The following is a 26,879-nucleotide window of genomic DNA, read 5'->3' as shown; positions in this document are numbered from 1 at the left end:
TATGATCACCACGTGAGCGACGTTGCACAATTTGTGGAATGACCAAAGGCAGGAACTGCTTGCTTCCCGCTTCCCTCATCGCCGCCTCTTACCGTCCATGGTTCCACAGAACCAAAGAGGAAGAATGAGGCCCTAACAGCAGACTGCAGATTGCGCGCAAGTTAATTAGAAAATAGATCTACAAAAATCTTCTCATTTTCTGTTTCGAAGATTGCTCTGTCTGCTGCGAACATATCTTTCTTGTTCATTTCTCCCTAGTTTGCTCAATACAGTATAATAAAAGGTAATAAACACAGAAATACAGATACATACAATACATGTATTTCTAAAGTGCCATCTGTAATGACTGTGATTTCTAAGAGCAGGTCTTACACAAACAGCGATGTCTGTGCTATGTCAGCGTGCATAATACACAAGACAAAAGACAACAGCATAAAAAGAACATGCTTGTACACATACATAAAATGTTGAAATTAAAAAAAAAATCATCTTCATACTTTTTTTTGTTTTGTACTGTATCTGAAACACTGAAGTTAATGACATTGTGTAACAGTTTTTCCAGTTTATAAATCTGAGCTGAATAATTCTGCGTACTAGCAATGTCTCTTGATGCTAGGTAAAATGGTAGCTGTTCAAAAATTATAGTTGCATACGACATCTAAATGCTTCAATAAGTGAAGCATCTGTGAGAAACTGCTGGATGTACCATTGTAACTTCTTTCTATAGACAGCAGTTTTATGATAAATTACTTAGTAAACAGTCAATTAGCATGGCTATTTTGGTCATAGATATCTTGATAGTGACAAAACAAGTATCAAAACTTTGGTATACGCCTGTACTTGATCTTTTTCTTCATCCATTGGAACGTCATGACATTGACTGATCAGCAAAATTTGAGATACTACGTTTTGAAACTGAACCGTTGCAATCTTTTAAGCAGTGTCTTACAGCGATGCAGTTATCATGATGTAGTATTTGTTGTGTTTGATAAATTCATGGCAAAGTGTAAACTGTTCACCTTTGTCACTTCCTCTTTCTATCCTAGGGTACTTGAAAAAAAAAAGAAGAATTTTCATCCAATGTCTTCCTCCTACATAAAATACCTGCAGCACCATCACTGCTTACTTTTCATGTATCTTGAATATCACAAAGTGATAACATGGAAGAATAAAGGAAAACAGACTTGCTGTATTTATTACTCCTGTATTGTGCTTGTTTTGCTTTGTTTTTGTTTTACTTGTTACTTGTATTGTCCACTTAAAATGCCAAATATACTATAATGATAATTTACCACACATGTACTAGTTTATACATCAATTTATAAAGGACACTAATTTGAATGATTTCTCTACATCTCTAGTGTTTGCTTACTTCCTTTTTCTGCTTTTTTTCTTATAATACAAGGAACACAGATAGAACAACGAAATGATATTCAAATTGATGTTGTAAACATGTTCTATAAAACAATAATCACCTGAACTTCGTTTGTAACTTAATCAGTCTAATTTTTAAGATACTTTATAAAATATCAATGTGTTGATCTATACAAAACTGTTTAATCCTCAACAACACACTACACAAATCTAATCAAGTGCCTTTGTCTTTCCTTTTCTTACTTTATAACTTCATTAATTAGTCCAAACTAAGAAAACAAAGATGACCCATCAATACCCTATTGCTTGAAGTATTGTGTATGTTCTATTTGTATTTGGAATTTGAAAACACTGATTAATAACAGTAGAAACCTGAACAAGGAATAATTTTCTCAAATTTGATTGGCAGTTTTGATCAATGGGAAAACACTTAGAATTATCAAAGTTCTGTACAGTCCTATGTAAAAAAACCTGCTACACACAGGAAATTTTGTATAGCAGTCATATAAATATGCATAGCAAATTGTGATGTGGTACCAGGAAAATCATTCCCTGCTGAAACTGTAAGAAACCAAAAGGTTAGAAACTCTACACAAGAAGTGGGATATGGAATGGGACAAACATGTTTAGACTTTTACATTTGCCATTTCATATTGCACAGACTGTAATACTATTTTCTAAAAGGGATTAATACTGTACAGACCTTCTTGTAATTTTGGTGGGTGCCTTGTAAGTTTTTCACAGAACACAATGATCTTGTAAGAGTGATATAAAAATGGTATGAGATTTGATTTTAAAACTTTGTATATATTATGTGGTAATGATGTGATCCATCCAGAAGCCATGTGCTTTCATTCAATGTTCGAAAACTGATGACTTGAGTTGGAGAACGATCACCCCATTGTAGTAGGAGAAATGCAGTCATGTTTGATATGCCTAAATCTAGTTCTTTATACGCTGCATATTTCACGAGGTTCTTTATATTTTTGTGAATTTTGCAATTTGGGTGCTATTTCCAAATTTAAAAACATGCAAAAATATTAACTCTGATCCCGACATGAGTGTGACATGCATGCATACATTTCTCCATTCAGTACTTTACTCCACAATCACAAATTTAACCACTAACAAAATTGTTGGGAAGTCCCGATTTGTACGGCGTATGCAATTTTGTATTCATCACTAAAGTGATACTACATCTCTTTGAAGTAGTTGCAATGGCTGCACTCAACTTCCTTGGTACAGGAGAAAAAAAAAAAAAATCATCTACAACAGTGCACCGCATATATCCGAACACCAGGACAAGGTGAAATGAGTATTACTAGATTAGGGTCGAAAGTGTGGCTTTTGGTAAAACAAAGTTGTGATACACACAAGCACGAGTACACACACACACACACACACACACAGACAGACATACTACACTTACAGCTCATGTGTATAACGATGTACATCTATCATCCACCAACCTACTCGTCTACCATTTACACACACGGTACTTACATGTACCTACACTCAAATGTAAAAAGGCCATTGAGACATCTTGTCCTGTATTATATACTGTATACACACATACATTCACACATATATACGCATACATAAAAAAGACACACACATGTACACAAACATTCATAGATATGTTCACAGGCGTACGTATACATAAATACATCAATGCATACATACACATATATATCACATTTATCATTTATCTACATATTCAATGACATTATGCCTTGCACATACACTACATCTTAGACAACATAATCATTTCATCCACTCTGCCAACTTTTACCCAGGTGTATAAATGGATGCAAGTCTGTCATTGTCACAGAAAAAAAAATAACGGTAATGCCTTGTAGGAGAATAGCAGCGATATCAAAGAGGCTACCTTGTGTAAACAAGACCATAATCATCATTACTGTATCATATTCTTTAACTCTTTCTTTTCCAATGAGTCCAATGTGAATACATTTCACACACATTTTACCTATGGACAGGAAATTAAAATGGTATGCAGAGGGTTAAAAGAAGGTTTATAAACAGCCATCATAGCTACTTTGGTCATGGATTTCTCAACTCACCACAGCCAGCACCCCATGGGCTCTCTCATCATCATCCTCATGGAACAGTCTCTTCTCCACCAGCTCCAGCAGTTTCTCCCGCATCCCGAGGGAGGTCATCGTCGTGGCGATCTCGCCCCTCACCTCCTACACGCATCATGGTGCAGATAAAGAAAAAATGATGATGATGTTTTCATTCAAGAAACAGGAAAAAAAAACCTTCAGACACACTAGCTTCGAGAGACTAGCATTTGTATGAGCAAATTACGTGCAGCTTGAAGCATTGATGCCATTCCTCTGTTTGACACATTGTCAAGGGAGTAATGTGCTGGGGTGTGACGAGCTCCCTCTTGAGTCCATGATTGTGCAACTGCAAGCAGTATTTGAGAGCTAAGCTGTGTCATGGTCATAAAAGGTGTGTAGCTGATTGTTCTACTTCACCAAAGAAATAGTTTTTTTCTCTCTCTCCAATGTTCTTTATGATCATTTGGGGTCCCACTCGTGTTTTGATGATGACCTTATAAAAAAAAAAATAACAGCAACAACAACTCTGAAAATTATGTGTATCTGGTGTTGCATTCACACTCTTCATACCTAACAAACACTGTCATATCTTTCGCATCTGACATGATACAAATTCAGTGACAGATTGGCAGGGCAAAGGTCACTCACCCTGCTCGGGTCATCATACAGCCTCTTGTCCAGAATTGTAAACATATTCTGTGCTTCAGCCTCCGTTGCGATGCACTTTGGACCTGTGTGTGTGAGCCATGATGGCATGAGAGAACATCTTTTCTCTATGCATCATTTGATATGATGCAAGAAATGCTACAAACCAACTCTCATCATCACAACATTTGATAATGAGATATCAATCTGGATAGGTTTGAAGACACAAAATCATTTGCATATCAAGTTATCATGCAATTATCATTCATTAATCTTTTATTTTCAATGCAACAACTGAGATGATTTTCAGGCAAGACTTGTGATAACCATGGTTACATACTCTTCAAATCAAACTTGACAATATGTACGAATTTATTTTCAAAAAGAAAACACCACAGTCCAAATTCTGAAAATTTGAAGAGATATTATGCAGCATTTGTGTGTGTGTGTGTGTGTGTGTGTGTGTGTGTGTGTGTGTGTGTGTGTGTGTGTGTGTGTGTGTGTGTGTGTGTGTGTGCGTGTGTGTTCACTTTAATCATTTAACTCCTCAGGAAATTTAGACTGGAAAAGGCTCCAACAATAGGCCACTGTCTTTCTATTTCAAAAACCATGAACAGGGAACACAACTGAATTTTCTTTTTGTGTAACAAAAAAAAAAAGAAGAAAGACAACAGAAGCCTCATTTGACTGATGACTTCTTATACAAGTGTATAATCTGCATTGATTTTCACACCAGTGTGTGTGTTTCAATTTCATCAGAAAAATGTGTACACTTTATTCTGAAAGAGATTTAGAAAGGACACCCTTGCAACACAAAATGATACAGTGAAATACACAGGCTAGTCACAATCTAAAATGTTTTGCATCTAAACTTAAAAAAAACCCAACATTTTACTCAAATGCCTACACATGAGGAAAAACAAAACAAACAAAAAATTAAGAGGCAATATGGAATACTATCTACATTGTACAAGGGGCTACCATCTTCACAGTGACACAGAAAAAAAAGAAGAAAAAAAGTATAAAAAAAAGAAGAAAAAAAGTATTAAAAAAAAGAAGAAAAAGATGAGGATGAGAAAGAGGAGGAGGAGAAGAAGAAGAAGAAGGAGAGGTCAAAAGTTAAACTGACCTATGTAGACAAGGAGTTTTGCGGCAGCAGCCCGGTACTTCCAGGCCGCAGAGAACTGGAGTTGATGGAGGACCATCTGGACCACTGCTGGCTCCGAGGCATGCATCTGACGGACCAGGATCTCAAGGGACTGGTGGAAGGAGAAAATATGGAACATGACGTCAGGGGGGTGTTTCACAAAGAATTTAAGTCAAACTTGAAATTTAAGATTGACTAAAATTATGGTGTGCTGTGTGTGTCTTCAATGTTGCTCAACTTTCAAATGAAAATGAAGATTTTGGAGACTTTTTTCATGTAGCCATTGATAATACAAGATAAAATAGATAACAAAGGAATGTACTCTGTAAACATTATTGATAATTTGAAGTGATGGTCATCAGGCTAATGAAATTGAACAGGGAAACCAGTGGCATACCATAATTTTTAGTCAATCCTAAATTAAGTTCGACTTCATGACACATCCCCTAGGGCTGTTTGAATTATCTTCTTCTTCTTTTTTTTCATCTCAATATAGTAACGATGTGATGATGTCACAGTCTTTTGGTATAGCTTGGGTTGGAAACAGGTGTGAACATAGTTAACAACAATAGAACACCAGGTGCTGATATGGGTTGAAACCAGGTGCGAGCATTGTCCACAACAATAGAATACCAGGTGATGATATATGTTGGAACCAGGTGCAAGCATGGTCAGCAACAATAATGTTTACAAATAGTTGGGCCAAGTGAGGTTGTTTACAACCAGTTTCCATGGCGATGAATGGCTGTGACATTACACTGTGGCATTCTGTTGAATTTGTTCTCTTTTTCTTTTAAGCTCATATGTGTGACCATAGAAATCTCTTCAAGAAGCTGAATTTGAACTGCAATCTACATCTCACAACTTCTAGGGTATTTCTTTTTTGTGAGTTAGCAGAGTAGGCCTAAACTTGCAAAATTATTCACAGCATGGCAAATTAATGAAAAACTTGACAGTGAAGATTTCTGTCCAGTGCAAACAAAGGGCATGTCAGCTGATGCACACACTTTATCATATATCAGAGAAGTCTTGAATGTAAAATATGACCATGGAGCTCTATTACGGCAGAATGACGAACACAGTAATGAGACAACTCTTGCATTTTTTGCCCTTAAAAAATTTGCTGTTCTGTGACATCTTTCATGAAAACATGAAAATTACGCATGAATTTCTAATTGCAACATCGAGAATTGTAGTCATTTAATGAGAATGTAGCACTAAAAACAAAATACAAAGACCTAAGTTGAATATGCCCCATCAAGACATATCATCATGTGATTCATGAAAATTATGTGTTCTATCTTCCATCTGCCAGCAGACACAGTCATTGGTTTTTTGTATGCTTGCTTGTTTGTTTGTTTGTTTGTTTTTATACGTTGTTTGTTTGTTTGTTTTTATACGATGTTCCTTCCCCAACCTTCCTGTGACTAGTTCTTTAATCAACTGAACATGACACAAGACACATTTCAAACATAATTGCTATGACCCAGGATGCTTGAGACTGGCTGGCAGAGCCCCACTCACCCTGGCAGTGACGTTGATGTCCTTGCTACTCAAGATCCCCATGAGTTTCTCCTTGGCCAACTTGTCCTGCACACACATGCAGCCCAGGCACACGGCGCAGTCGAAGCCCAGGTCGCCGGTGTCATTGCCCGCGCACAGCTTCTTCAGGATGGCAATCAGAGCCTTGATGTGAGGATTACTCTGGCAAAGGGGTACACAAAGAGGAAAATAAAATCATGTCAAAGGTCTTAACAGAGATGTACAAAAAGAGCATAACAAATAATTTCATCTACGGTAAAAGAAAAGAAGATAAAAATAAGCAGAAGTTGAAGACTATTATAATGATACTGATGATGGTGATAATAATAAGGATGATGATGATGATAATACTAATACTAATACTACTACATTACAACTACTACTGATAATAATAATAATAATAATAATAATAATAATAATAATAATAATAATAATAATAATAATAATAAAATGATAATAATAATGATAATAATAAAATGATAATAGTAATAATAATAATAATAATAATAACAATAATAACAACAACAATAACATAACTATTAATAACAATGACAACATAATAATGATAATCATCAAAAACAAAATTATTCAACAGTAATAATAACACAAGAAAAACACAATGATGAGGAAAAGAAGAAGAATAAGAAGGAAAGGCAGGAGAAACAAATATCACCACACCTTGTTGAGCAAGGCATTGCCTCTGGCCTTGATCATACTCTCGACGAGATCCCTCCTCGCCTGATAGCTCCCTTTCCTCATGTACTGGACAATCAGGCTGACCACGGGGTCTGTCCACTCGCCGATGGACATCAGGGATCTGGCCGCCTCAAACTTGACCCTGGTGTCTTCGTCATTAGCCAGCTAGACAGGAAAGGAGCCAAAAATGGTTTATTTTGCTTTTCACATGGAAACCGTCAGACCAATAAATAGGCTGAAAAAAATTATAACAGATACAGGCAGGACTCGAAAAGAATCTTACAATCAGTGCATGACTACAACAAAGATATGCCAGTGTCTTGTATGACACCAGATTTAAAGGCATAATTTACCATTTGCACATGAAATGAAAACCCAGCATTAGTGCCTCAAAATAGTTCTAAAATATGAGTTGGGGATAGAAACAACCAATGTACAAATTTGAATTAGAATAATCAATGTTAAGTCTGTTTAATATACAAAATGTGAACAATGGTTACAATAAAAATGTTTCCAGACTAAACCATCTACCGTTACAATTTACTGGGAAAAATAGTGATATCTCCTGATATTTTAGGTTTTATTGCAAAATTCTTATATGGTAGGATGTTTTGTGATACAACTGACCTACACATATGCATCAAATGTGATATCTTGAACATTTTTTAAATCACTGCTCCCAATGGTAAACAAGACCTTTAAAGTCAAACAAACATAGTTGACATAAAATTACTATAGAGACGAAAGTGATCCAATTTCTCTTCGAGAAAAGAGTCTTAAGATATCACTTGTATTCATGGAATGACTCATACTTGGAAAACATGGAAACAAACTTAATATGGACAAACGATTTGATTAACACACTTCTTACAGCAATCACAACCCAAAACGATTCTTGGAAGAAATGGAATGGGTATACTATGAAATCAATGTCTCTTAAACAGAAAGTTCAGCCTTACCCTGAATGATAGAGCCTCTATGACAAGGGGGTCAACTACATCCAGCTCCCCCAAATGCTGTAGGAAAAGAAAATACATATATGGAAAAGAAAATACATATAGGTGTAGATTGGTACATTTGAGAACAAAACAAAACATAGCAAATCTGTGTTTAGATTTTTTTCCCTCACGATTTGAGGTGTAACCTCTCTTTTCTAGATGAACCAGAGTCATTGAAAAAGGAATTAAAAGACAAAATCAAAGTTTTGACTTAATTTAGCTTTTTCTCAATATTTCTAGGCACCTTCTTCCTAAAGGTTCATCTCATTCCAATAGTAGTTTGGTTGGTTTGGGTTTTTGTTTGCTTGTTTTTCCACAAAAGTTGACATCATGCTACAGACATGCAGCTGCCAGAGAATGGAAAAAAGAAAACCAAAACACTACACCCCATGGCTGCTAGCCTCTACATACCAAAAATATCCAAAAGACATTTTCTTCTCTTGCACCAGGATTGAAATAATAATAATAATAATAATAATAATACTAATAATACTAATAATACTAATACTAATACTAATACTAATAATAATGATAATAATAATAATAATAATAATAATAATAATAATAATAATAATAATAATAATAATAATAATAATAATAATAATAATAATAATAATAATAATAATACAAATGATAAACACATACTACCAAGTAATTGACATCACTGCAAGACCTTTCTAATGTGATGAGACTTTCTTCATTCTAAAGCCAACAACATATTTGTGACTTGTGACACTATTCTCTCCACCTCTCCATACTCACCCGTGCTGCATCGCATCTTTCGGTCACGCGATCAGAATTCAGCATTCCAAGAACAAACTGGATAGATATATACCAGGGAGCAAACAAGGCAGAGATTGATTGAATAATAAGAGAGGTTTTGATTATCACATGTATTTCAGGCATATGTTTTCTAAAACCTGGATATGAAATATTGTTCCAAATACACATAAATTTCTTTCCCCAAATCTTGAAATATTATCAGTTAGTTTCAGTGCTTCAAAACTATATAAAACATAAATCAAAAGCACAGAAGAAACGGCTGTTCAGTGATAAGGAGGTTGTAGATTCGAATCCTGCCTGAGTATGTATGCCAATGATTTCTATCATAGCTACTATGAAACACTGACCAATTTGATGCTTATCACATCGATGTAGGGCAACTTTGTCAATCAGTTGCAATGAATCAAAAGGATTTTAAAAATTCTGCAATCAAAAAACAAGCAACTACATAATGAACAACAAAAGGTTAAAATGAAAGGGTTGAAATGCTTTATACAATGAAGAGTGAAATATCATAATAGATTATACTTGATAGGTTAAAGGAACTGTACAGTACTGGTTGAGGTAGGGATTCATGTTTTGAACATTCCTAAGTGAGATAATGAAAAGTCTCTTATGAAATATGAAAGAGTATGTAATTTTAAGAAGGATTCAATGTTTATTTGATGCAAATTGGTTTTCAAATGGCTGAGATATCCCAAAAAGTGCTAATAATAAAAGGCGGCATGCCACAACTTTATTAGGATCTTTTTGTTTCACCTTGTTTTTGGATATCTCAGCCATTTCAAAACCGATTTTCATCGAATAAACTTTTGATACCCCTTAGAACTGCATGCTCTTTAACATCTCATAGAGTGGTTTCTGAATATCTTGCAAAACGTTAAAAGCTAAATCTACACCTCGACCAGAGCTGTACACACCCTTTAACTGTAGACAACTAATCTCCAAAAATGAGTGCCTCTCCTAGACTGAAATTTTTCTCACCTCAACTCTCCTCCACCTTGGCTCATCTTTCTCCAAGACTTTACCCTTTCCTCCATGTTCTGTGAACACATTGAAGACATAAAAGACGTAAGTACAGGTGAGTGTGTGTTCCATATTCTGTGCACCTACAGTTTGGCCACAACCAACAGTCTACAGAGCAACAGATATTGTGCAACTACCTAATGTAAGTTTTAATTACTTTACACTTGCTTCTTTCATCTTATTCAATCAATTTCTCTTTTTCCCCTCTGAATTTTGTACCAGTAATTTCTTGGTTTTCAAGTGCTTTCCATACATGAGCTCATCGTAAATCCTCACAGAGGACCATTACCTTACTCCATAAGATATACAATTGTATATTCCCCATTATATGTGACATAACAATCAACTTCACTAGTGTCATGCCTCAATGGCAGAGCACATTACAGGCTTTCACTGATCTCCAGTTGCACACCATACTTGATATACTGTATATGCCAGACATTTAGCGATTCTTAGAATTTTTGCCAGCTGACCAATATTCATGAAATGAACAGCTCACAAAAATATTGCCTCCTGTGGCAGAAATGCAATATACTGGTGTATGTTGTCTTGAAGACGTGAAATTACCACAATTTTTCTTGAATAGGGATACTTATGTGTATCATAATTGGGGAGATTCTTAATTTCAAAATATCATGGGTGCAAAATCTACACAGTGTTCAGTACAGGAGGCACATTTGCGTGATGTTGACTGAATAGACACACTTAGTAAGAGTGACTATTCTAAAAACGGAGTGGTTAGCGCAAGTCAATCTGAACGATACCGGTATGAGATTGTTTCACTAAGATTGCTTAGAAAAAAGACGCCTAATCCAAAGGCTAACCACACTCCACAATATACTCAATGCAGAACTTTATCTACCATCAGGAAACTATCTTCAGAAGAAAAGTCTAAGAAGTAGGCAAACACACAAAACAAGCAGCTAGTTGTGTTCCAATGCTCATTAACACCATTCGCAGAGTCCTTTTCCCCTGAAGCTGTGAAACTCTGGAATTATCTCCCCTAGCATACCGTGGACATCAAACGCAGCACGACTTTCAAATCTACACTTTATTAATTCACTCTAAACTAAACTAATTCAAACTGTGTAATTACAGTAACTTCACTCCCATCCACTCTTGTCATACCCCAAGTTACAAATACTTCCAGCTATAGTCCCTAGAGGACCTTTCGGAAGTGACGAACACAAGGTACAATGTACATCATGAATGGGAGTTTGTACAAAGGCGGAGTAAATGCAGGCATTCACCCTCTCCCAGGTATACTTACTGGATCCCATGAAGGCAGTGATTTGAGCCGTTGCCATGGCATTGCAAACGTTCTTCCATTTCCTCCTGGGGGTATAGGAAGAATGGCATTTGGTTAACATATATGCTGGCATAACCATTTTCAATATAGCACAGAAGATTGTGGTCATTTTCATTCAACAACACAAACCAAAAACAAGAACCCATGAAATGCAACACTGCACAAACACATCATGTGTGTAATATTCTGAAATCACTGCCATATTTTGGATATTATACACAAAATATGACAGCATGAAAAAATAGTGTTCTTTCATGTTATACGATATCAAACTGTTGCATACGACAATTAACATTTTAAATGCACACTGACTTCTTTAAAAATGTTGCTTGTATTCCAAATGTGAGCCATTTGCTGGTTTCAACTTTGGCAAGTATTTGTATCAGTTCTTTTTTGGAAATCATCATTTGAGCTATTGAGAAATTTGCTATAAAGTTTTGATCTAATATCTGGTAGTTTACTGAATATCTTTAGCTGTAAATGAGCCTACCAGTGAACCACTTTGCAAACACCAATTTTACTGTGGCAGATGCCAGTTTGGTATATGTATGTGCATGAACCTGAGCCACTATCGTACCAATGGAAGATGTCAATTGAACGGCAATGTCTTTTGGGAATGTTTGTTCTATGTGCCATGTCTTGTGCTTTTTTTTTTCTCTGAAACCCTGTAACCATGGAAAGTACATGTAGTAGGCAAGAGACTTCATGAGACAACTCACAATTTGAGACCCCCGGGAGCTGGTTTGACCTTCATGGCACTCTGACAACTTTTCCGTCGGTTGCTCTCCTTCCGCTTGTACACCAGGAGGTTGGTCTCCTTGGCGACGTTCATCTGGTTGACGATGCGGAGGGTGCGCTCCGTCTTCTGCGGCTTGTCTGGGTTCCAGTTGCTGGACGTCCGAGGGTAGAACTTCTCATGGTTCTGATTAAGACAACAAAGAATAAATTCAAAACTCTAACTTAGGAGTGCATACACTTTGAGCAAATGGCACTCACATTCCCAGGTAGATCTTATTGCACAACATTTGGCATTCAGTCACAACTTTGCAGTAAAACTGGTATTCTTCATAGATATATGCATGATCATGATGCAGTTGGTTCTGGCACATTTCATTGGTTGAATTCCATTTGTAATAAAAGATAGAATTACTGTCAGACACCTTTGTGAAGGAAAGGGGACATGGAATTTGTTTTGTCTGTTCTGAAACAAAAGGATGAGTAACACTTTGAAAGGTCTATGGAGATGTGTCCTTCTGCCTCTGCACTGGTGCTATGAACAAGGTAAATTTCACTCTATAGTCAAATTTGTGAGTTGACCATCTGGAAATATCATTTCACTCATTCAGTTTGATTTCCTGAACACCTTCATTTAACTTCAGTACAAGACCACACTTTGAATTAGTGAGTAAGTGCATTGTGCTGTTCTTAGATGATAATTGAGCAGGCACAGATAGAAGATGTAAGAACTTAAAACAAACCTGAAATAATATTTGTGAGAATCATCAGAATGCATGAATGACATCTTGAGAAGGGACAAAATACTTTTATGCCTGAGGAAGAAAAAGAGAACAGACACTTACAGTCCTGGTGAGGGGGAGCACTGCAGGGGGAGGGACAGGTTTGGGGTGGTACACAAGGTGTGGTGCGTTGGAGCTGATAGCAGTCCGTGGCGGGCTGGCAAAGGGCATCGGGAGCGGTTCCTCGAACTCCGTCAAGGACTTGGCCACCGATCGCGCCCTGGCCAGGGACATCCTGGTTTGAGGGCGGGTCTTATCCCCCTTGAGGGCAGAGCCTTTCTTTGACTCCACCTGAATCTGCATGGAAAGAAAAGAACAACTAACTGTATTCAGATGCTTTTAAAGATAAAGAGAGAGAAAACAAATTTCAGTATAACATCAATAACACAAAAAATGAAGAATTAAGTTTTCCTTGAAGAGGGTATTCTCTCCACATGTCTCTCCTTTGGGCACATCATGTTCTGACCAGCATCAGCACATTGAAACTTACATGATCATAACTTAGCACCTTTCATCAATACATCAAAACTTATTGTGTTCGGCTCAAGTTTCCTACATACAATCAGTCACACAATACATACAATTCTCCCTCTTTCTCTACTGTAAAAGTGGAAATTTTCGCGCATTTCGCGCAACCAGAAACTAGCGCGAAAATAAAAGCACGCGAATATTTTTGCATGCCATATGTGCCTGTGCGTGATGTCTTGATTCCGCGGAATTAAAAACACATGAAACTCTACCGACCCGGCCAAGCGCGAAAAATTAGTCACGCGAAAATATCCACTTTTACAGTATTTTTCTGGCTCTATCCACCAATCTCTCTCCCTTGTTCTTTTCTGAATACTGTCGTATCTCAATGATAAAAGAATATTTTTATGAAAGAGAAGAAAAGCTAAATATGACAGGAAATTCCACAATATCAAATACACCAATAATAGATTACTAATGTTTACATCCCAGCACATCCCCAACAACACTCAATTTGTTTTTTGTTTTTTGTTTGGGGGGAGGGGGGAATAATTGGATGTCTTGTTTCTGGGACTTTAATATGCAACGAAATAACAATTTATCAGATTAAGAAGGGTGTAGAAGCAGTTTAAGACTCTTGCACATGTAGAAAATTTGACAGGAGTACAGGTTTTGACAGGAGAGTGGCACTTGCTGACTTACCGGTACTGGAGACGGATGTGCTGTACCGATGGATCCTGGAATGTAACATGACCAACAGTTTACCAGAGATTAATACACTGCTTATATTACATTGTTATTATTTTTCGTCATGAGATGAAAGTGGCGAGTTGAGGTGGTGCTGCTATCGCCTCTCAAGTTTCTCATCAGGTTAAAAGGAGACCTCCGGATGATATTCAGCTTTTCACATTTGAACAACTATAAATTAGTTCTCCTGTGGACAGAGTTTCAGAATTCATGATAATTGGGATGAAGAATATTAAGAACATTTTCGTAATTTATAACAAATTGCAACGAACAAGGATGATGACATGGCAGGGTCACCCGAAGAATGCATGAGTTGGGGCTCAAGGAAGCAGAACAAAAGAAAAAGGCATACAAAGATTATACACAGGTGAACTCGCAAGCAAGCGGAATTGTAATAGAATTACACTGCAATATTTCTGAAATATGTGAGCATCCTATGTCATCATCCTTGTTCAGTGCAATTTGTTTAAGGTTTTTCAAAGTATTGTTTTTTCTGCTCAAGAACCACAATAAATTCCACAAATGGAGCTGTTGATTTATGTACTACATGATGTGGAATTATGAAAATCATCTGGAATGCCCCTTTAAGTGTAGATTGCTGATGACCTTCCATGCCCTGTTATGGATTCTAAAATGAATGTACTTATCCATTTCCTTCGAGAAAAAAAGTATGGGTGCCAGGTATTGCATTTGACTTGGCAAATGATATCTTAAAATCGGAAAGTTGCAAAATCATTGACCAAAATTATTTTTCATGCCTTTCACATACAAATCATTTCATGCGTCCTCAAAAAGCTTCATGAAAAATCTTTTGCTCTTTACAAATATCATTGTAATTCTTACATACTAAATTCACTGTAATACTAAAGAACATCTCTCTGAAAATGTATCAATACCCTGAGCATTATGTTTGCAATATTAGTAGTTATACAAAGTACTTGAGACATGGCCTCTGCAAAATATTATACTCTTTTTTGTTACTCTGATTATCATATATTGGGGTTTAAATATAAATCTTAAAGAGTATATATATGCAAAAACAAAAATGACTTAAATAGAGTAGTCGATCATCTGATTCTTTCAATCAATATTCCCCCCCCCCCCCCCCATACGTCTTCAATGATAGTGATATGCAATGCAAGCGCAAGATCAGCTAACCGATTAACATGGAATCTCTATATTATTCATAAAAACGTGTGCATATACAATTGTAGATAGCACGCGCACACATCAGAACCAGTGCTTACGGAGCACAAGTGATCTGTTTTATCAAAATATGTGTACTTTTAGGGGCTATCACAGGTGAATTATGACTGTTTCTTTTTTGTGTGTTTACTAGCTGTAATAAAATGTGATTTCCAGGGTATTGGTACACTTTCAAGGAAAAGTTTGGGATTGACGAAGACAAGAAAGGAAAAAAAAAATTGCGCTCTCACCCTCAATCTGGCTGAGCAGAATCCCATCTCTGTCAGGTGACTTGATGGGGGATATATCGGTAGACTTGGCCGCCGCATCCTCCATCTTCCCCCAGATATCATGGATCCTCTCCGCAATCTTCTCCAATGCAACCTTCTGCTCATCGGCACAAAGAGAGATGAGATGGGAAGTATGAATATTCATCATTGCAGAGCATGATTATTCATCTATGCAAATCATGAATATTCATCTCTGCACATGAGCATGCACAAACAGCATGCTCACAGCACCTCACAGCAAACCTATCCTCAATCAACCCATAGATCCTCAGGCTACTTAACCCTTTCAAGGCCAAATTCACAAATTGTGCACCAAGACTGCACACAAGCCCAATGAAGAAATGCCAAATCTGGCATTGAGAGGGTTAGTGAGCGTTAATCTACTTGCACATGCAGACCAGCCAAATACACATTATGATGATATGCAACTTGGCTTTGGTAGGCAATTTTTTGCTCTTACTTGGAAAATAAAAATATAATATCTATAATTTGGAGATGTGCCCTTTTAGAAGAAAGAATCCAATGCAGGAAATGAGGGCAGAAAGACCAGTATTCACTTTTAGAAATTGCAGTTTGCTCTGCTTTGATATGTAGTCATCTCATGAGCACACATTAGCATGCCTGCTTTGTGAGACAGCATCAAATATGTCTAATATTTGATTACTGTAACATTTTTAGAGTAATTTCCTCATTCATTACAACAGTTATTAGTTTAGAGTGCCTTATCGTGTACACTCATAGCATACATGAATAAAAGCCAGCTCTATGCTCACAGCTTTTCACTTGCTCCTTCGACATATTTATGACCTACAAAAAGAAATCATCTCTGCATAAAAGACACAGAAAATCTTCAGAAATTGCCTTGCATCATACTTGACAATCAACTCTGCAAAAATTCTTCCCCAAAATTGGTCTGTGTTTTGGTGTCTGCTACTCGCATTAGTAGGCCTACTTCACCCCCAAGAGGAGACTGTTTGTAATGAAAAGGTTAGGGCAGAGCAAATTATTATGCAGTTTGAGTTTGTTGAAAATAGTCATGTTGTTTGGGCAGACTTGTGGGAAATATGCTTTGCTTTGGAAAACATAAATTGTTCACAGATTCTTCAAATCTAAACAAAGAAATATCAACAGATACATGCCCATAGTACAGTCACATAACTGCAGCAATCTTTTTTTTTTTTTTTTTAAAGGCAGATAAGAAACCGTGCTTGTTGGTTTATGACAACTACAAAGCGGTAAGCTTTTTTATATTTCTTGACATTTATTGCATTCTATATCCACTTTCATCTAAGTTATTTATCATTTTTAAGATTGCTAACACTTAGCGCCAATTCTCCAGTAAGCTGCTGTCATGCACGAATGATTAGAATGTTGATGACTATAGTACTTTAATATGTTACGTAAAAACATAATATAAACAGTTTCTATAACTACAACATGGTCTTTGGTTTTAATTGCTATAATGGCTCTCGGGTCTATTTTCAAAGGGTGATTTGCCTTCACCTGTTGATTTTATAGATCGCCTACAAAATTCCTGCATTCACAGGGCAGTAAATCAACATCAACCTTTATGCCATGGGAATTGTCATTTGTTTCCTGTCAACACCATTTCTTGCTGTCAGATGTTGTTCCCTTACTCTTAGAAGATAACAGTCACTAATGGGCTCCCTAACAAAAGCAAAAAAAAAAAAAAAAAAAGAGCCGAACTTTCCAAGCCCATTATTCAGAAAGAAAAGCAAGTAAGCGCAAACACATTCACACTGGATAAATGTCACAGCAGAAGAACAAAACAAGTTTCATGTTTTTAACACGCAGCACAATTTGTATACCCTGATTTCATTGGATTTGTGAAGTGAATCATGGAAGGCCAAACTTAAAGCATTCATATAAATGCAAACATGGAGACAACTTGTTCTTTTTCCTGCTTTTCTTCCAAAGGCACACTTCAGTTGAGTAATTTCTCATTCATTTTGCAACAAATACATGTGATGTAGAAATTAAGCAGCACATGAATGAATATGGAAGAGTTCCTCTCCAAAAGTTGCCAAATCCACTTCTGATGGTACTAAGAAGAAAAACCTGGATTTTTATCTCACATGCTCCAAAGTCTTTTCATGTAGTAACTTAATGTCCCATAATAATATCCTATAATGGGATAAAAAAACATGCCACAGAAAAATCTAAGTAGTGTCTACACTGATTTTATTGGATATTGTGGATTTAGCACCTTCTGGAATTAAAAAAAAAAGATGTTTTGCATGGTAAATGTACAACATGTACACACTCAGGTTTCTGATTGGATCCTGCTGGATTTAGCACCACTGTGATTTGGAACAAAACAGGAATAAAGTTAGCAACTTTTGGAACAAAACTGATTTTTCACGGTGTGATTTCTCAATTTTCTTGCAAGAATTTCAATACTTTGAAGACTTTTAGTGTATAGGAGTACTAATAACAAATACATGATGTTGAAAGTCCAATTTGCTAAAAATAGGATTTAGCGTCTTTTGGAAAGGAACTCTCCATATGTACAGCAATGTGATGGAACACATATTATACAATATGTGACCATGCACCTCAAAACGAACATAAAGTCGCACACACTGATTTAGCGTGAGGACTGAAAATAAGTGAAATGGGTCAACCTAGCTGAACTTGACTTTTTCATATTTTCTGAAAGAGCGGGTCTACTTTTACATTATGCTAAAATTTGGTATCATAAAACGGGCAGGAAAGTGTGTTTTTTAGCAGTTTATCTCGAACATTTTTGGTAGATTAGTGTGATTAGGTGTGTCTTTAGAATCCCTTTTTCATTTCTGAAAAACCTTGTCCACACTCTTCACTTTGAACTCTAATAACTTTTGAAAGGATAGTGCTACTGCTTTGAAAATTGGCATTAATTATGGACAGAATGTGTTCATGAGGCATGCTTAATTTCAGTTTAATCTAATAATCCCTTCATTGTTGATACTCTGGTGGTTTACTTCCTGTTTTTTGTCCCATTCATCGCACAGCCAGCACGGGTTGGTAAAGATTAAGCGCTTGAATAGACACTGTACTTCAGAGCTTCTTTTCTCAGTTCACACTTTTCCTGAGTTTGTGCTTTCTTTCCAATATTTAGATAGGTTAGGAGAGTCCACTCGATTGGAGTTATACATCATTTTAAAGCTTAAAGTCTGCTCTTTCAGAATATGGTCTTAGCTAAAAATTCATGTCTGGCGACTTTTTGTTTGTTTTGAGGTGCAGGGTCACATATATACACAATGTACTCATGGCTCAAATTGTTGCTAATTAATGCTATAGAACTCTCAACAAACAAAAGATATAGACAAAACAAAATAAAACAAAACAAACAAAACACTGTGTGCACTTACTCCTTCAATCTGCAGAGAGAATGTCAAAGGTCATGCGAAAGGGGCAGGCAATGAAAGAGAAAGAAAAAAGGCAATAATAATGAGAGATGTCATGCACATGCAAATGACTGTACACTAAATGGCTACACATCTACAATGACTGAGCGACACAGTGCTATGACATAGTGATGACATTATAACTAAAAGAGGCGCATTCTAAAAGCTATAGTTGTATTGGGGTTCATGACAGTACTGATTTCTTTCTTTTTTTTTTGGCGAGATTGTACAACAGTTACTGTTCATTTTCAAATAGCATATCATTGCATAACCATACCGATTATTACATAACATTTTTTTTTTTGTACCCTAGCTGATGGATAAATGAAAGATTAACTACTAAGCAGTTTGAATCTGACTCTTCATACTGACTTGCTTCAACATGGTTACAGGGCACCTTCAATCCCACTGAGTGTGAATTAAAATGATGTTACAGAAAAACAGATATTTACCATTATGGGTTGAAACTCTACCAGGAAAAGGTGCTGGCTAATGTTACAGTATTCAGTTATTGATAGAATTGACAGAATATCATGCAGAAATGGAGAGATGTTGAGACTATACAAGTAATGCAATCTTGCTTCTTTGTTAATATGATGAAAAGTCCAATGTAGGATCATTAAAGTCCTCACAACTCTTCCTACATACCTCTTTTAACCACTTACTCATCAGAAGACACAGTGCACAAATGCTTTAATAGTACTGTCAGCTAAAATTTCTCAAACATTCCAAATAGTGTTACAACAGTTAGTCAACAATACTGGTAACCATTAAGCCTACACTTACATATATGCGTATTCACATGTTATATAAACATAAAATATGCATAATGATGTGTATGTGTGTATATCATATAGAGAGACACACCCACATAGATACACATCTGTCTCAAGGACTTCAAGAGCGTGAGTCACATTTTTGATGCATTTCATAGTACATGTAATTAGTTCATTAGTTTTAGTTATATCAGAACAGGGGAATTTGCTTTGTTGTATGCAGTAAATCTAGAAATGTGTACGCTCAGTATAAACATCGACTGTAAGCTGAACTGGATTTGTTAATTTGCTGAAGGGAAATATTCAATCAGACATGTATACAAAAATCAGTCCAGTAGTTAATGCTAGATGTAAAGATGGAGGGTGATATATTGTCAATGGTCTGGACTCAACTGTGACAAATTTCTCTGCTATTCTCTTTCAAATCCAAACATCATCTATAATTGCCACATAAAATGTTCAGGAAAACTTCTGAGAAGAAAAACTAGCTAGAATTTCACTAAACTTTATTTCATAGGCTTTCTTCACATCCTCACAAATGATGGAAACATATTTTGAATAAAATAGAATAAAGGTTCTGTCAAGATCGCCCATGTCACTGCTTTGCAACATGACCTATCACCATGTTGATGCTAGATCAGAGCATACAACAGCCATTTCTCCTATTTTCCTATAGAGTCACACTGGTGTACACACAGTAATATTGATTCACATTAACATTGATTACAATAGCAAGTCTATTGACCATCTGACCTGGAATAAAGTATAAAAATGACATTATTCAATGTTCACAACTTTAAGTCAAAGTCGATGTTGAAGTACGGATTTTGCTTTGAACAACAGGTCTGAGCTGAAATAATATAAACCATAGTCATAATGCCTGCCAAGTATGTATGCCTCTACTCCAAGATTGTTTGCAACTACACTTTGTGTAGTCTAATCTTCATGCAAATTCTTCATATGTATGTGAGTTACATGCTTAGAATGATGATATGTATAATTAGATGGTGTTAAAACATTCATTTCTCTTTACCCAATAAAGCCCCTATGCTTGTAAAGCATGAAATCAGTTAACATGAGAGAGCTGATACATTGAGCATACATTACTACCACTTGGTTTCCACACATGCAGATTACAAAAACATGTTATGAGTGTTAACACAGAATAGATATTACTGAGAAGTAATGACTGGACATCTAGAGTTTGGAAAAGAATGAGTTATGAGAAGTGAAATCATGCTAGAGTTCAGAAAAGAATGAGTCTTGAGTAGTGAAATCATTGCAAATGATTGACTATCCTTGACTAGTTGGAAGAGAAGCATTCTATAAATCTGTTGCCACGTTCTCAAATACTATATATTTGCATACTTCAGATTCAACAGGGAATTCCAGGGGCGGATCCAGGAATTCCGTAAAGGGGGGGGGGGGGCGTCTTTACAAAATTAAAGGGGGCACACATGCCCCCCTCCAATTTTTCTTTGTATTTCTTTTGTTTTAACAAAACATAAGGGGGGGGGGGGCATGCACGAAGTGCACCCCCACCTGGAGCCAGCACTGAATTCTTTATAGAATAATGATCTCAAACTGTTGACAAGTGTAACAAAGTGACAACAGAATTAGTCTTGAGTAGTGAAATCATGCTAGAGTTTGGAAAAGAATGAGTCTTGAGTAGTAAAAATCATTGCAAATGATTGACTGTATCCTTGACTAGTTGGAAGAGAAGCATTCTATAAATCTGTTGCCACGTTCTCAAATACTATATATTCGCATACTTCAGATTCAACAGGGAATTCCAGGGGCGGATCCAGGAATTCCGTAAAAGGGGGGGGGGCGTCTTTACAAAATTAAAGGGGGCACACATGCCCCCCTCCAATTTTTCTTTGTATTTCTTTTGTTTTAACAAAACATAAAGGGGGGGGGGGCACGCACAAAGTGCACCCCCACCTGGAGCCAGCACTGAATTCATTATAGAATAATGATCTCAAACTGTTGACAGGTGTAACAATGTGACAACAGAATTAGTCTTGAGTAGTGAAATCATGCTAGAGTTTGGAAAAGAATGAGTCTTGAGTAGTAAAAATCATTGCAAATGATTGACTGTATCCTTGACTAGTTGGAAGAGAAGCATTCTATAAATCTGTTGCCACGTTCTCAAATACTATATATTCGCATACTTCAGATTCAACAGGGAATTCCAGGGGCGGATCCAGGAATTCCGTAAAAGGGGGGGGGGGGGCGTCTTTACAAAATTAAAGGGGGCACACATGCCCCCCTCCAATTTTTCTTTGTATTTCTTTTGTTTTAACAAAACATAAAGGGGGGGGGGGGGCACGCACAAAGTGCACCCCCACCTGGAGCCAGCACTGAATTCATTATAGAATAATGATCTCAAACTGTTGACAGGTGTAACAATGTGACAACAGCATTCCTCCAAGCAATCACTTTAAGTTAGGAGAATTAAAACATTCTTATCCCCGTACAAAAGGAATTGTGGCATGAAGGAGCTGATAGCATGAAATACATCACTGCCCACCACCAGAAAAGTGTTCCCATCAAAAAGACTAATCCAAAAGTTAGAAATACAACATCTGCACATAGCATGCACTAGAAGTGTTAGAATAGGAATTAAAGGGAGACATCCATAATTGTTTTGGTGTGTAATTGAAACAAGAGATCAGCGAAAGTTTGATAACGATCAGTCGATCACAAGTCATCTCCAATGTTTGTATATCCTTCACGACATTTGGAAGAGTCATCTCACTCATAAGACCAAATTTTATTTCGCATCATTGCAGCCTTTTCATTTGCTTGGCAGACAAAAAAGACTGGATAATTTTCCATCCTGATTTGTGATGAAAGTAAAGTAATATTCTTTGCAGAATCTGAGAAGTTTTAAAGAAGATACTTTTAATCTGAGAAACGTACATTTGTGTCATTTATGCACACACACACACATGAAAAATAGAAGTGAGTGTTGTACACAGTTGCCAGATGAAGAGACAACTAAAATATATGCGATATATGTGAATGCTTGTTTAGATGACTTGCAAAATATTTTGATACCGTCACAATTTTGCACATGTGTCCAATTTGTCTCAAACTTTCACTGTCCACTGTTTCACATTTACTGTACATGCATTCATGCAGCAGATATCTTCCCCTTGGGATAGAGATCCCTCTAAGTGTGAGAAAAATATATAATAATTTCCCTTATTACAGTTAAAATGTTTTGATATGCATGCAGATTTGTTTCACATTGAAAGCACAGAGTCTGGGGACTAACAAGTTCTTCCGCTTTTGCAGTGACTGGGCGCATAGGGAGAAGTTTGGCCACCTAGAGGGTAAAGGGACAAAAGACATAAGCAAACATGCACAAAAACACACAAATGAACAAACAAAAACGTACAGACAAGTACAGGGAAATTAAAGCTGGAGGTGAGTTGAAATGAAATCAATTATACATTAAATAATCAACAAAAAATTTCAGCGGCATTAGCAGTTTCTTGCAAAACATGGAAAAAAAAGAAGCCACAATCAAATTATTATACAGACACTTGATTTTCATGGGCATTATCTTGATGACACACTTGACAACATGGCGTACAAAGCAGACAAAATATAGACAAAGACTAAAAGCAGACAAAATATGGACAAAGACTATAAGCAGATAACATAAAAGCAAAATCTGTCAACGTTTCTATGACTAATGCTTTATATTTCTGCCACAGGTAATACAAATATATCAAGCTACTCTTTTCCAAGAAAAGTACATGTCATTTATGGGTGACGTTTGTAGTTTCATGTTTTCTTTTCTTGGCTCACATATACACTACCCTATGTATATGTATGGTGTAGCTAATGTGCCTGTACTTCATTTATTTTTTTTCCTCCATCATCATGATGCCAGGAAGTTGCATTTCATTTCAATGTTTTGATAATCTCAATCATATCTTTAACATAAGAGCATGAGTGAACAGATCATATAACAAAAGGAAGGAAATACAGGAGACTGTCAAGAAAATACATTTCTAGCCTTTGCTATCATTGAGAAGTACTCTTTTCACAGAAAAGAATACAGAAAAGTAAGTCAAAGTCCTGTAGAAAAAACAAACAAACCAAAATTGACTCCCAATGTGGTTCACATCAATTTACATGCTCTTTGTGAAAGGAGAAGACAGTTTGTTAATTTGAAGCCATGTGTCTGGATAAATATTTGATTTGATCCAGAATGTCTGAAACAACAGGGAGAGCTTGTTCAAAAAAGTGATTATATTGTGCTAACATTCAGTTTCCTCTATAGTGTCGGCATACACAGAAATTCATATCAAGAAGACAATATTGAACCTGCTCCTCTGTGCAGACAAAAGAGGAAAAGGGAAATTACATGATTTTCACAAAAAAAAACCTTTCTCAGAAATACAACAACAAACTGACAATAAGATAAAGTTGTTTTTGTGTACAATATAAGCAAAGAAAAATGGAGATCACACAAACTTCACTGATAAAGGTATACCCTTGCACTCAGGTCAACAGTAACAGCTCAGATTCTATACGTACACTTATATCAGTACAGATTAAACGATACAGGGAAATTATATATGTACCTTCTGTTGCTATTGCAAAGAAAGAAAAAAAGAAAGAAAGAAAGACATTCTCTCGGGTTTTGACTTACATGGACGTCTGACATCTTTTCTCCCTTTTTAAATTCTCTCCAGGGGAGTTCGGCTGCCAAGGCCGGGGCTGTATTTAAAGAAAAAAGGAAAACATGTAATAGTCCCATCCACAAGAGTTATTTTCTGCTCTTTCATAAATTTGTGGCATGACCTGAATTTAAAAAAAAAAAAACTAGAAATGTCGCAATGCCAACTGGTATGCCTCTGCCATAATGCATGGTTCTCCTAATACATTTGTAGGTCTATAGTACAATGTCTTGACAATGTGTGATGACAGTTTCAAGTGAAATTCAGCACTTTCACTTGACCTTTGACCTTTTGGCAAGAAACTTCCAAGAGAATCTCTATTGGGTAATACATGCATACACTAAGTTTCAAGAAAAATCATGCAGGCATTGCATAGATAAGAAGGAAATAGTGAAAATTTGAAGAGTTGATCCTAACCTTTGACCCCTGACCTTTGACCCCTGACCCCTATCTTCATGCATTGCATAGATATAGGAGAAATAGTGAAATTTTGAACATTTGACCTTGACCTTTTGACCTCTGACCTTGAGCATGTGCGCCCAAAAGTTGATAGGCACAACTTCGCCCACTCGTACATATACATGCCAAGTTTCATTAGGATACCTCTAACGTTTTTTTTTTATACGCTGTCCACAAAATTGATTATGGACGGAAGGACGGACGGAAGGACAGACGGACGGACGGACGGAAGGAAGGACGGACGAACAGACGGACAACCCGAAAACATAATGCCTCCGGTGACACTTCGTGGCAGAGGCATAAAAAGTAGATGCTACAGAACAGTGTATCACTCGGTTGAGGATCATCAGAAGTCTTTGATACCATTAAAATCTCGTAAATGTCCACTGATTTCCCAAAAAGTATTACATATTGATTTCCACTGACTAATCTGAGAATGCATTGATTCCTCTTTAACTTTACCAATTTCCAACAATACTAAAAGTCTGCTTTTCTCATCAGTATACTAATTTGCATTTTTTTTTTTGTGGTAAACAATAAAAAGGAATCACATTGTGCAATGTTTACTAACAGTCTAAAGACTTTTTTTCAGCTGTAGAAACCATCTCAATGTGACATTTCATTTGTGCACTGATTCTAAGGTGCTCACTTCTTAAGAATTATAACAAAACTATCAAAAAAAAGAAGAAGAAAAAGAATGAAGAGAGTGACGTTTGAGGTGTTATGGACAAGGAAGAACATCAATATCAGTCATGCACTGAATCTAACTGGTTCACATCTTCAAAGGTTAAATGCTATATACTACCAAAAAAAATATATATATATAAATATACCAGTGAAAAACGGAGCAAAGAAAATGGGAATACACCGATGATTGATATTAGGGTATGATGTACAACATAGAATTTTAGTGCACAGTCAGAAACCATATTGTACGTGTTCACCTTTAACTCGTTGAGGACGAGTCCCAAGTATACTCGGGCAGGTGTCTATGGGAAATGTGTGTTGTAGCAAAATTAAACCATCCTATTACAAAGCGGGTTAATAATATTAAAATGTATATAAATATGTCACACATTTGTGTATACAAGGCTTGATTGCCGTGACTGTTTGGCATTATGTGAGCGGAGGCAATCACACTCTAAAGTACTGAATGTAACATAGATACGCACAAAAGTTATGAGTTTTGTTTTTGTTTTTTTAAATTAAATACAGTGCTGTGTTTTACCTGGTTCGATAAATGATGAGCACACTGCCAACCCCAGGTTGTGGTAGGACATCGGATTCTCCCGGCTGATGGCCTCACGGTGCTCGCTGTATTCAAACCTGCACAATTTGTACAATTATTTTACATTTGTTTAGTTCTTTTTATTTTTTTTTCATGAGCTGGGCATAGTACAATCAGGGCAGAGGAAGTTACTATGGACCATATGGCAAAAGGACAGTAACTTCTGCTGATGATATGAGCATTTATCAGGTACTGAATAATTAAGTGCTGCCAAGAAATACTGCTACCAATCTGGACATCATAAAAGACCTAAATCATCAATACATTGGAAAGACAAGCCAAACAAACAGGGATTTTGTGTGCACAGGTATAAATAAAAGACCCTTGGGTCTGGTGCTTGACTGAACAATGCACTTTGCCTTTATGACACTCCACCTTGGGCAAACTGTTTGAAAAAAATCTTTCAAATTGGGAGTTGCTGCATGTCCCTTGGGC

General features: G+C 36.5%; 1 protein-coding gene across 1 annotated transcript in view; it reads right to left on the bottom strand.

The window, feature by feature from the left end:
- LOC139726072 (uncharacterized) overlaps positions 1 to 26,879 on the bottom strand; it is a 34,646-nt gene that overhangs the window by 3,394 nt on the left and 4,373 nt on the right. The window contains exons 6-22 of the mRNA XM_071637155.1: positions 26,385 to 26,482; positions 24,670 to 24,737; positions 23,281 to 23,331; positions 19,186 to 19,194; positions 15,773 to 15,908; positions 14,298 to 14,326; positions 13,185 to 13,418; positions 12,324 to 12,526; positions 11,566 to 11,630; positions 10,254 to 10,312; positions 9,249 to 9,305; positions 8,448 to 8,504; positions 7,471 to 7,653; positions 6,775 to 6,954; positions 5,233 to 5,362; positions 4,107 to 4,189; positions 3,456 to 3,581 (exon numbers count right to left, since the gene is read on the bottom strand). Coding sequence (XP_071493256.1) covers positions 3,456 to 3,581; positions 4,107 to 4,189; positions 5,233 to 5,362; positions 6,775 to 6,954; positions 7,471 to 7,653; positions 8,448 to 8,504; positions 9,249 to 9,305; positions 10,254 to 10,312; positions 11,566 to 11,630; positions 12,324 to 12,526; positions 13,185 to 13,418; positions 14,298 to 14,326; positions 15,773 to 15,908; positions 19,186 to 19,194; positions 23,281 to 23,331; positions 24,670 to 24,737; positions 26,385 to 26,482 — 1,768 coding nt within the window. The remainder of the gene's footprint in view (positions 1 to 3,455; positions 3,582 to 4,106; positions 4,190 to 5,232; positions 5,363 to 6,774; positions 6,955 to 7,470; positions 7,654 to 8,447; positions 8,505 to 9,248; positions 9,306 to 10,253; positions 10,313 to 11,565; positions 11,631 to 12,323; positions 12,527 to 13,184; positions 13,419 to 14,297; positions 14,327 to 15,772; positions 15,909 to 19,185; positions 19,195 to 23,280; positions 23,332 to 24,669; positions 24,738 to 26,384; positions 26,483 to 26,879) is intronic.

This window comes from Diadema antillarum, unplaced genomic scaffold (assembly GCF_040938485.1).
Source record: "Diadema antillarum isolate AM-2024a unplaced genomic scaffold, OU_Dant_1.0 seq00000079_RagTag, whole genome shotgun sequence".
Lineage (NCBI taxonomy): Eukaryota > Metazoa > Echinodermata > Echinoidea > Diadematoida > Diadematidae > Diadema > Diadema antillarum.
Note: the sequence above shows the minus strand (reverse complement) of the source record. Positions and strands in the feature narration are given on the sequence as shown.